Below are 12,344 nucleotides of genomic sequence, written 5' to 3'. Positions count from 1 at the left end.
AAAAGAAATACCTAAACCAAATACTCATTTACACCATCACGTCGCTCCAAAACTCAGATTTTCTTTATTCTATGGATCATCAAGACCGTTTACACTTTTCTTCTCGACACAACACAAATGATCAGGAACAGATGTCGCTGAGCTCCTAAAATGACAAAAAAGCAGCATGAAAATAGTTCATATTATGAATTCTGAAAGTCATATGATAGCTTTATGTGAGAAACAGACCCAGATTTAAGTCATTATTACTTTTCAAATATGGCACGAGACAATTCATAGATGTGATCAGAAACTGCCCTGGATTAAAAGCACTGATGTATTACGGTTGAGATTGTTGAGGATGAACTCTGGCTGGATTCATGAGGTGAACGGGTCTTCTTGTAAGTGTGTGAGTGGGCATGCAGATGTGTGTGGATGTGGTCATGATTAAGCATGTCCAATGAGTGAGCTCTACAAAAAAATGACCATGGTAACCATAGCTACCGCCAAAACATCATAGTTAGGCCTACTACGGTTATTGTTTTATTGTAAAACCACAAATTAATTTTGGAATCTCCTTTAAACCAAGAAACTTTCAGAATTTATCTGACACTTAAATTATTATTTTTATTTTTGTCATTGTAATAACAAACAAGTATATTGGATAATTATGGTTGATTGTGTACACTACCATATAAATACAGCTTTGCTGGAACCTCCAAATCTCTATAGCATATACAGATACAATATATTCTGCATTTAAAATGAAAATAACACAAGTAACGGATGTTTAATGTGGGTTTAAATAGGCTATACTGCACAGATACCGTACAGTGAGGTAAATGTAGAGATGGACCAAAATGAAGCAACGCTGCCCTCTGTTGAGTAAAGAACACAATACACGGATCATGAGGAGTCCACTAAACAAACCAACTGACACTTCTGTGTTAGGAAATGTAGTTAACATAATAAACAACTATCAGGCTATATATGTCTATTCAAAAGGTTAATTGCACCTGAATGTCATATACAAATTATGCATGACCTACATTAATAAATACTTCATGGTTGTCATACTGTATGCTCAGTAGAATGTGTTGACCTTCAGACATTGAATGGATGGATGGAGGGAGAGAGGGATGGATGAAGGGAGGGGATGCATGGACGGATGGATGGAGGAATGCATGGACGGATGGATGGATGGATGGAGGAATGGACAGAGTGATAGATGGAGGAATGGATGGATGGATGGAGAGAGTGATGGATGGAGGAATGGACAGAGTGATAGATGGAGGAATGGATGGAGGGATGGATTGAGAGAGTGATGTATGGATGGAGGGAGAAAGGGATGGATAAAGGGAGGGGATGCATGGACGGATGGATGGATGGATGAAGAGAGTGATGGATGGAGGAATGGACAGAGTGATGGATGGAGGAATGGACAGAGTGATGGATGGAGGAATGGAGAGAGTGATGGATGGAGGAATGGACAGAGTGATGGATGGAGGAATGGGAGAGAGTGATGGATGGAGGAATGGACAGAGTGATGGATGGAGGAATGGACAGAGTGATGGATGGAGGAATGGACAGAGTTATGGATGGAGGAATGGATGGATGGATGGATGGAGAGAGTGATGGATGGAGGAATGGATGGATGGATGGAGAGAGTGATGGATGGAGGGATGGATTGAGAGAGTGATGGATGGATGGAGGGAGAGAGGGATGGATGAAGGGAGGGGATGCATGGACGGATGGATGGAGGAATGCATGGATGATGGAGAGAGTGATGGATGGAGGAATGGAGAGAGTGATGGATAGAGGAATGGACAGAGTGATGGATGGAGGAATGGACAGAGTGATGGATGGAGGAATGGGAGAGAGTGATGGATGGAGGAATGGACAGAGTGATGGATGGAGGAATGGACAGAGTGATGGATGGAGGAATGGACAGAGTGATGGATGGAGGGATGGAGAGAGTGATGGATGGAGGAATGGACAGAGTGATGGATGGAGGAATGGACAGAGTGATGGATGGAGGAATGGACAGAGTGATGGATGGAGGAATGGACAGAGTGATGGATGGAGGAATGGACAGAGTGATGGATGGAGGAATGGACAGAGTGATGGATGGAGGGATGGAGAGAGTGATGGATGGAGGGATGGAGAGAGTGATGGATGGAGGAATGGACAGAGTGATGGATGGAGGGATGGATTGAGAGAGTGATGGATGGAGGGATGGATTGAGAGAGTGATGGATGGAGGGATGGATTGAGAGAGTGATGGATGGAGGGATGGATGGATTGAGAGAGTGATGGAGGGATACATGGATGGAGAGAGGGAGTGAGGGATGGAGAGAGGGGTGGATGGAGGGATACATGGATGGAGAGAGGGAGGGATGGATGGTGTGTTTGATGCATATTGATGCTGGTTATTTCATTAATATGCATCAACCACACGATCACTATATTGACATTCTTGCAATGTAAGTGAATGTAAATTAATCTTGTGTTGTTTATACGTTACCAAAGACCTACATGATTGCCAATGCAACATATCCAAAGAAAAAACAAAAACAATCCTCAAGCACAAAACTCCTTTTCAGGACCACACACAAATTAGCCTCCAAAAAACAGCCAAAAAGTAGATCAATCTTGAAATTCAAAGTCAAACCCTGCATACATGTTAAAAAGATTATAGTACAGTGTAAATATTGTATCTGTTGTAAAATGTTGGCGGTAACATCAAAATCAATATACATAACAGCAACACAAGTCGATTTAATGGTGAAATCTGATTAAGCTCAACTGCACACTTTCAGTCTTTGCAGGTTAAAAAACTGTTTTACTTACAAATGCTTCATTTAGAATTTCCCAGAGTGGAAAAGACAATCCTCCTTCAGGAACCGTTTGTCAAGTGTGTGTTATCAAGGAGACGTCAGATAAAAATGCAGGAGGGAAGCAGTCGGTGCGGGGTGAGCATGGTGCCGGGTCAGTCCCTCACACACACACACACACACACACGACTTATGATCACGTCCAGCTTCCTGAACAACTGATTTACACGCACCTGAAGAGTGAAGACGACACATATCACACAGCACATGCAGACAGTCTCTCGATCAGATAATTAAACGTGAGAAACCTCGTCAGATCTCAGCAGTTCACCGCTTAACTTCTTCTCACTCGACAACATGTGCATTCCTGAACCCGTCCAGAGAAACTCACACTCAAACATCACTGCAACTTCAGCTCCAATAACGCGTCGTGCATTATACAATCCAAGCCAGAGACGGAAGAAGATCTGTGTGAGTAGATCAGATTTAAATCCTTCATTGTGCTCATACTGTATAGCTCCTTGAACAGAGATGCTGATCATGGGAACACTGGGCTTCTGCCTGTATAAACAGTCTAAGACACAACCAGTGGAGAACCTACATCTCGCATTTTACAACCCTTAGGAACCCACAAAAAGAGAGGAGGAACTTACCTTGTCCTGTACGAGGCCTGGCTTCCAGTAACTACAGCGGTCAGTTCAACTTTATCCCCTATAAGTGTAGCTAAAGCTATTTCCCCCCATGCTAAATCATATATATTCCAAAACATTGCCTGCATAATAGCTGGAGGTGAAGCTCCACAACTTTGTGCATTTACAAAATGTATTTTTGATTTTATGCTAAATGTGTTCAACCGTGTTCACGCACGGCCAAATTAATATATTAATAAATATGAACTGCACATTTTGTTAAAGCCCAGTGAATGAAATCCATACATGAAAGAACACAGAATCACAAGGTGATTTTAAACTCACACACACGTTCAAATTAGTATACTTTGTCATTTGCGAAGTACAAAAAATACTAGTGCATGCAAACCTACATTTTATCCTTTAAAACTACAGTATGAATGAATGTTTCACTTTAATGCATTTAATTATTATATTTAATGACTACTTAAAACAGTTGGTCAATTTGTACAGGTGAAATTGGAACAATTTGAATATGGTGCAAAAATTAATTTAATTCAACTTAAAAGGTGAAACTAATATATTATATAGACTCATTACATGCAAAGTGAGATATTTCAAGCCTTTATTTTGTTATAATTTTGATGATTATGGCTTACAGCTTATGAAAACCCCAAATTCAAAATTAGAATATTGTGAAAAGGTTTTCATAATCTGTAAGCCATAATCATCAAAATAACGGCTTGAAATATCTCACTTTGCATGTAATGAGTCTATATAATAAATTAGTTTCACCTTTTAAGTTGAATTACTGAAATAAATGAACTTTTGCACCATATTCTAATTTTTCCAGTTTTGGAAAAACAAGTTCAATATGAAAGCAGATTATTCTTAGCAGTTCAGGCAATTTGGACTTTGCTCCTCACCAATATTCATGTCAATATCTAACCATTGATCCAGAATGTTCTCTATTTTTTTAGACTACCTATAGTTGTATTTCTTCTTGAAGGAAACACAAGTTGTACACTGATTTTCTAATGCTTGTAATCTCAGAATGTTTCAGTAAAAGCTGTTAAACACCAATGCAAATCTACAGTCACATTACAATACATTCTACTTTGAAATATTTTATTTTTAAACTTGTTTTTAAAACACAACTGTGTATTTGATGTCCATTTTTTATTTTCAAAATTGACCCAAAGTTCATTAAAAGTGATAAAAAATAAAATAAAATCAGAAGTGACCACATGAATTTAATATTGTAATCAAAATAATTTTTGACTTTATACAGACTAAAGTGCCTCCGTTACAGAAGTAAGATCCTGGCATTCATTTCCATTATTCACAATGACTGATTTTTCCCAGGATTCCCGAATGTATCCGAGCCGATGACTGCACGATTACTTGGTTTTGTTCAGAATCTCGACAGTCTTTTTACCGTAATGATAGTAGCTGTAAGCAGACGCTGTGGTCGTCACTGCGGTGATGTACCTGCCGACACAACACACATTCATTTAGTTGGACTGAATGATTGGAATAATGTGAGTGATGATGATAAATGCCTGATATCAGGAGTGAAGGCTGACCACAGTGACTGCAGTAAAACACTGTCAGTGTAGTGAAACACAGGAGCCGCCAGAGACGCCGCCACCAGGAACAACTGCACTGCCGTGTTGATCTGAAACACACACACACTTTTTTTAATCTTACTGTACATATCACAGGGTTCCCACACCTCGGTTAACCTCACATTCAAGGACCTTTCAAGGACTTTCCAGGTCCAATACCCTCAAATTCAAGGACCTAACCCTCTGGTCCTCTTCATTTAGGGGTCATACTCGGCTCCGTCGCGGTCAAAAGTGACCGAAGCCTTGATGTAACTTTTTTTTTATTTTTAGGAAAACCAATGTAATAAATTTTTGTTCAATAATATTATATTTTTTTTATTATTATTTAGAATTTTGAAGGGATTCTATGCAATATTTAGAATTTTTTTATGAGCAATTTTTTTCCATTAGAACTAATATAATATTATTATATATATATTTTTTTTCAATAAATGCAATATTTCACATTAAAATAGAGTGGAGGTCTTTAAAAAAAAATTTGAAGTGAGAAAAGTGCCATCTGGAGGCGTTAAAAAAATAAAAACTTGTGTAATGTCCTGTAACCAACTGTATAGCTCCCTATATAAAGGCTAGGATGGCTTGAGGAGAAGTAAATCATGGGCTAACTTTCATTTTCAAGTGAACTACTCCTTTAATGAATAGTGTAAATGCGCATAACTAACGTAAATCAAGCAAGCTAGTGTGTATAGGCCACGAAGTGTTGGCGAAATAACACATTAGCGGACCGGAGGGAATAATATGGATTTTTTTCCAGAAAACTTCTTGCACAAAATAAATTAAAGCACTTTCAAGGTCTTGTATCTATTATGTTTGTTTTTAACAACTTTCCAGGGACTTGAATTTTTTTTTCCGATTCACAAACTTTCAAGGATTTCAAGGAAAAGACAAAAGAATATAGATATATAACACTGACCATCATAATGGTTTTATCATCTATCAGTCAAGCATGTCACAATCATGAATGTTGTGCTGACGATTAATAGTCATACAAATAATTGCAATTAACGATTTAATTTTGTTTTGCTCATGTCACTTACAGTGTAAGCATAATGCATTTTTGTTTTTACTTGGAATCGTATACAATATAATAATAACAACATTTATAATACAATTAGGCCTATATGATTTACTGTGAATTAATTGAAAATGTATAATATTTACATAAATAATGATTTATTATAATGTAATAAATAATTGTTTATATAAATATAAATTTTCACAGAAAAATAGAAATAATTTTTACCATGTTGTATAAATAATAAATTATACAAACATCATTCATTTCACAGAAATATATAAATAATATTTATATTATAAAATAATTTTAGTATATTTGAATTATACTATATATATATTTACTATATATATATATATATATTTTTTTTTTTATATATATTGTTTTTTTAAATATTATACTCATTTGAATGGCTGCACAATTATTGCGGTTATCTCAAATACTATGATCAGACGATTCATTAATAACCGTGACAGGCCTACTATCAGTATTGGCTTAAATTTCTATGTATTCTTGGTTCAGAGTTATTCAAATCTGATATTGGTAGAAATACAAACTGAAACTTTAGTTAAAACATGGTTTTCTGAAGAGAGAGATCTCTATGTTTTAGTCCACCTTGCTGATGAGTGTTGGTCTGAGTCGGGCAGTGGTGTAGCAGGGGTTGAAGAATTTACTGAGTGTTACCTGTGCAGAAAAAATAAAGACAAACGTCAAATAGTGTTACTTCATGAACTGTTAAACACACTTATGTCTGAGGACACGGATAAAAGGGATAGTTCACCCAAATATCGGTCATCATTTACTCACCCGCAAGTTGTTCCAAACCTGTATGAGTTTCTTTCTTCTGTTGAACACAATAGAAGATATTTTGAAGAATGTTGGTAATGTATTTTTAGTGTCCATACTATGGAAGTCAATGGCTACCGTCTGATTACCAACATTCAACAGAAGAAAGAAACTCATGCAGGTTTGGAACAACATGAGGGTAAGTAATGATTTTTTTAAACCTATCCCACAGTCCATATAAAATAAACAAGTGCAATGATGAAATATTAATCGGACTACTGCAATCCTTATAATTTTCTGTTTGAAATATGATAGAAAGCACCACAAAGTTCGGCTCAAATATCTTCACTTACTGGAGGAGGAACTGTTTTGTATCGCACATAGAAAACCGCAGCGATCAGCGCTACATCTCTGGATATGATCAGTGCTGTCAGAGGAGCTTTGAGGAAAAACAGCATGAGTTTAGAGATCTGAACGAGTTTGCAATCTAGAACTAAACAGATGTTTGAGTTAACTGCTATATAGAGACCGAGCGTATTTAGGCCACGCCCACCGGGGGGGGAAACAATCCAACAGTCTCCATTGACTTTGCATTGCGAGAGGCTGCGTCCTTGTCATTTCTTGCTTCTAACTAAAGACATAAAAATGTCTAAAAGCTGCTGTGACGAGGTGTACAGCAAACAAGCTAAGAAACCCAGAAATACGTTTTTATAAGCTGTCGACCCCAAAAAAACGAGTGTTTAAGGACTTAAAAGTGGATCAGGCTGGAACGAATGTGTAAATAGTGGGATCCTGACACTCAGTATGCACTAGAAACACCGTTACGTGTGCAGTGAGTTAAACATTTGGTCACTGGCGAGTCAAATATCCAAATGTCAGTTTTATATATTATATTTCTGTAAGATAAGCGATCCTGTGTTGCCGATGACGTTCTCGTCCAGCGGCGTACGCTAGTTCTCAGAGTAATGAGACACGTTACGCTCTGTCTCAACTGCCGGATCCACTTTTAAGTCCTTAAACACTTGTTTTTTGGGGTCGACAGCTTATAAAAACTTATTTCTGGGTTTCTTAGCTTGTTTTCTGTACACCTCGTCACACAGCAGCTTTTAGACATTTTTCTGTCTTTAGTTAGAAGCAAGAAATGACCAGGAGGAGCCTCGCGCAATGCAGAGTCAATGGAGGCGGTTAGATTGTTTCCCCCCCGGTGGGCGTGGCCTAAATACACTGTCTCTATTATGCACAATGTGCTTCCTGAAAAAGTGAATAACTAATTATGCAAATATGGGGAGATGAAGCATAACGGTTGTAAGATGGTAAGTGGTTGCTCAAACCACACAAAGGATGTTAAAAGAACATTAATAAACCAACACTGTGAGAAGTGAACTCTAAGCGAGTTTGGATACATTTCAAATTGGTTATTAAAGAGGACCCATTATGCCATTTTACAAAATCTTGAAAACATTATTTTCCTCATATTCTCCATTATTGCGGCTCCTCTCTTCCCAGTCTGCCAGTAACGCTCTGGAGTGTGTTTCCCGTACAACGATGAAACTCGCTGCTTCACTATCATAGTACGATACATTGTTGAAGAAATCAACTAGCTAGTCACGACTGTTTCCTGAAACCATGTTGTCGCAAATTGGTGGTTAAACCACGTTAGTTAATGACGTCTCGCATGTGGTGGATAATAACTTCTCTTAATAAAACTGTTTGAGATTTAATTAATGCTAGATGTTTTGATATAAATTACGGACAAGGCATATGAAGATTATTTCAAATTTTTCTCAGTTATTTTGCTTTGTTTCCAGATTCAATCATAGTCTCGTTCTTACACACTAGAGCTCGTTCACACATGCGCACTCTTCAAAAACGGTGCTTTCAATCTCTTGACAAACTAAAAGACGTAAATGAAATGTGTATGTATTCTAAATAAAAGACACAGATTGCACTGAATGTCAGATTGCTTATTTGGCTCAAGATCAGGATTTATTGAGTCCACATGTCATGCAAACAAGAAACTGCTTCTAACCGCAGGTCGACGCTGTCGTTACAAACACACAAGTTTGTGAATGTTCGTTGGAACGATGGTTTCTGGAAACACAGACTCGTTGAACTGCTGATAACGACAGAACTTGCGACCATAGTTGGCTAACGATGCTTTCGAGAAACACACCCGTTTACTTCCTGTCGCTATGAAGCCCCTCCTTCTGAAAAGCACACTGTGCTCTGATTGGTCGGCTGGATCAGTGTGTTGTGATTGGTCGAGCGCTTCGAGTGTGTTTGGGAAATGTCCCGCCCCTTACCATAACCACCAGTTTAACACACTACTAACTAACTCCACCAGGCCCCGCCCCTTTATTCTGCGCATTAATTATTATAATGAGGAATATTGTGACGTATTTGTTCCCGGAAGAAACTCAAGACTACAATGGAGGCGTTTCAGGAGTTCAGAAACACTGACACTGATATAGAGAAGAACTCAACAGCAACATTACACACTAAAGAAAGAGGAACATGTGAAGAAGCAGAATAGGTCCTCTTTAAAGAAATTAAGCTACAGTTGTGAATAAATAATGACAGAAAATAACCATCATCATCTCACCAGGGATGAGTTGTGCATATGTCAGACTGACGTAAAGAACGCTGATGAGAATCTTATCAGCCAATGGATCGAGAGCGCTGCCCAGAGCCGACTTCTGATTGGGCCAGTTACGGGCGATGTAGCCGTCCAGCTGAAAGCAAAACCATTGATCAACACAACAAAATCCCCTTTAGGACAGTCCATTATAAAATCCCTAAGCATTACACATCATGAGATTAGGTCACGTTCTCTTCAACTCACCAAGTCTGTTGCTCCGGCCAGTAAAAAAAGCCCCAGCGAGACGTGAAAGTACTGTTCCATGATTAAGTATCCCACGACAGGAGACAGAACGATCCGGGCTATACAGAGGTAATTCGGGATCGTCCATGGATTCTCATACTGTGAAGAAATGGCATTACATTCAATTATGGATATGTATGCACAAAATATATTTAACACACTTAAAAATGCATGACGCTGTAGATATATAGAAGTATCAGTATAGTTTTATAAATGCCATGTCCACATCTATGACTATATTCATGGCAAAAACTGAATTATAAAAAAACAAGAGTTACATAACTAAAAAATAAATAAAAGAACAAGCAAAACAGAAAATAAAAATACTGCAAATAATATTATTGAAGATTTTTAACAACACTAACATATGATAAAACAATCTGAAGCCTTTTCTAGTAAAATCTTACTAAACAAGTCTTTAAGTGAGCTTACTTGAAATGTTTTCTAATGTATTAAAAGCAGGACAGTCCTATAAAATATGTTTGATAATAAAGCAAACTTCATTTACTGTAAAGAACACCACAATTTGATTTTCTAACTATTTTTACTGGAAAACAACAAACATTTTTTTTTTTTTTTTTAGAAAATATCATTACAACATCAATGTTTAACTATGACCCTGATCCACTGTTTGAAAACCACAAAGTGACAATACTAGATCCATAGTTTTTTATTGTTTATTTGTTTATTTATTTATATATATCTAATTATTGTTTGACTCAATTTATTATCATTAACTTAAATTCGTTAGTTTAATAAAAAAATAATTATATATATATATATATATATATATATATATATATATATATATATTAGGGCTGTCAAAAGATTAATCAGGATTAATCGCATTCAAAATAAAAGTTTGTGTTTACATAATATATGTGTGTTCTGTGTATAATTATTATGTATAAATACACACACATTCATGTATATATTTAAGAAATATTTGCATTTATGTACTGTATATACATTTATATTATATATAAATATTTTATATATAAATATAAAAAAAATCTTACATGTATACATGCTTGTGTTGTGTGTGTATTTATATATACATAATAATTATACACCGAACACACACATATATTATTTAAACACAAACTTTTATTTTGAATGCGATTAATCTTTTGACAGCCCTAAAATATATATATATAAAGTAACATTTACTTAAATATAATTTAATGAACTTACTTCTATACATTTATATATATACATTTTTTATAATAATAGGTGTTTTCACCTTTAACTATGACCCTGATCCACTGTTTGACAACCACAAAGTGACACAATACTAGATCCATAGTTTTTTATTGTTTATTTATTTATTTATTTATTTATTTATTTATATCTAATTATTGTTTGATTTAATTTAATCTATTTATTATCATTAACTTAAATTCGTTAGTTTAATAAAAAATAATTATATATATATATATATAATTATTTTTTATTAAACTAACGAATTTAAGTTAATGATAATAAATAGATTAAATTATATATATATATATATATATATATATATATATATATATATATATATATATATATATAAGTAACATTTACTTAAATATAATTTAATTAACTTAACTTACTTCTATACATTTATAATAATAATAATAATAGGTGTTTTCACCTTGTGGCCCCTGTAGTTACCCGGACACCAATAATAATAATAATAAAAACCCAGACGTACTTTACACAGAAGTAGAACCGACATAGAAACTTTACAAAGAAAGTCAAAAACAAGTGTAAAAATAAGAGTGTAATAACTCAAATCGGACTCACCAGCTCTTTAAACTGGAAATGCCCCTCTTTAGCTGGAGCTGGTGAGTCTCCCTGTCCTTGAACTTCCTCCTTTTCCCTTGAGTCCTGCTTTGAACATTTTTCTTCCAAAACGGTCTTTCTAGATGCGTCAGTACAAAACCCACTGTAGCCAGCAGCACACACACTGGCAGCAGTGAAGCTGCTCGAGGCTGGCAGGTGATGATGAAGCCTGCACTTCTGTAGCTTTGCTCTGCACATCACCGAGCTGAGGGGGTCCAGATCTGGCCCACAGGTCTGCAGTCTCTGAAGCCATGTGAGTTGTTGTGCTGTAGTGTTTGTCAGCCGTGTGTTTGCAGATCTTCTGTAGTGGCAGGTGGCAGCAGTGCTGACGCTCAGTCTGTGTGTGTGTCCTTTAGCACAGCCGAACCAGCTCTTCGCCAAACAAGCTGCCAAAAACATGTCAGCTGCTTTATCTCAATCAGAGTTGATGATATATATCCGCGATCTGTTTAACCGAGCATCCAGCAGCATATTTCGAAATTAATTCCTTCATATTCCTTTATATTTCAGACATTCATTGCACTGGCGACCCACATGCTTTTGCCCTGCCGTGTTCCGACCCGCCTACTAATGTTTACGACAGTTGTCAAAAAAGGGCGGGTATTAAAGGGGCCGCGCTCTAATACGCATCATAATAAAAATAAACTAATGCATATTAAATGCTTCAGATTAAGTGGAAATATAATTTGATGTTGATGGAAGAGGATACCAAGTTACCACATTTTTACTGTAGTAACAATTATCTCTTTAATGAGCAGTGATGGTA

At 36.4% G+C, this 12,344-nt stretch overlaps 1 protein-coding gene across 1 annotated transcript; it reads right to left on the bottom strand.

Moving 5' to 3' along the window:
- Positions 1-4,552: 4,552 nt before the first annotated feature.
- Positions 4,553-12,159, bottom strand: crls1 (cardiolipin synthase 1). Its single transcript, XM_079633642.1, has 7 exons — positions 11,540-12,159; positions 9,713-9,850; positions 9,473-9,602; positions 7,224-7,309; positions 6,700-6,768; positions 5,028-5,119; positions 4,553-4,932 (listed from the first exon to the last, which is right to left on the bottom strand). Exons 1-7 carry the CDS (start codon positions 11,975-11,977, stop codon positions 4,842-4,844), a joined length of 1,044 nt encoding a protein of 347 aa, XP_079489768.1. The 5' UTR covers positions 11,978-12,159; the 3' UTR covers positions 4,553-4,841.
- Positions 12,160-12,344: the final 185 nt, after the last annotated feature.

Source organism: Phoxinus phoxinus (assembly GCF_949152265.1).
Source record: "Phoxinus phoxinus genome assembly, chromosome: 13".
NCBI lineage: Eukaryota > Metazoa > Chordata > Actinopteri > Cypriniformes > Leuciscidae > Phoxinus > Phoxinus phoxinus.
This window is presented reverse-complemented; position numbering and strand designations above follow the sequence as displayed.

What these genes read in the sequence shown, in the direction of transcription:
- crls1 (XM_079633642.1), bottom strand. Translation starts at nt 11,977, where the DNA reads ATGTTTTTGGCAGCTTGTTTGGCGAAGAGCTGGTTCGGCTGTGCTAAA. An exon ending in ATATGCACAACTCATCCCTG is followed by an intron (nt 7,310 to 9,472) that starts GTGAGATGATGA and finishes TTTTCCTCAAAG; the next exon opens with CTCCTCTGACAGCACTGATC. An exon ending in GACCAACACTCATCAGCAAG is followed by an intron (nt 5,120 to 6,699) that starts GTGGACTAAAAC and finishes TGTGTGTTTCAG; the next exon opens with ATCAACACGGCAGTGCAGTT.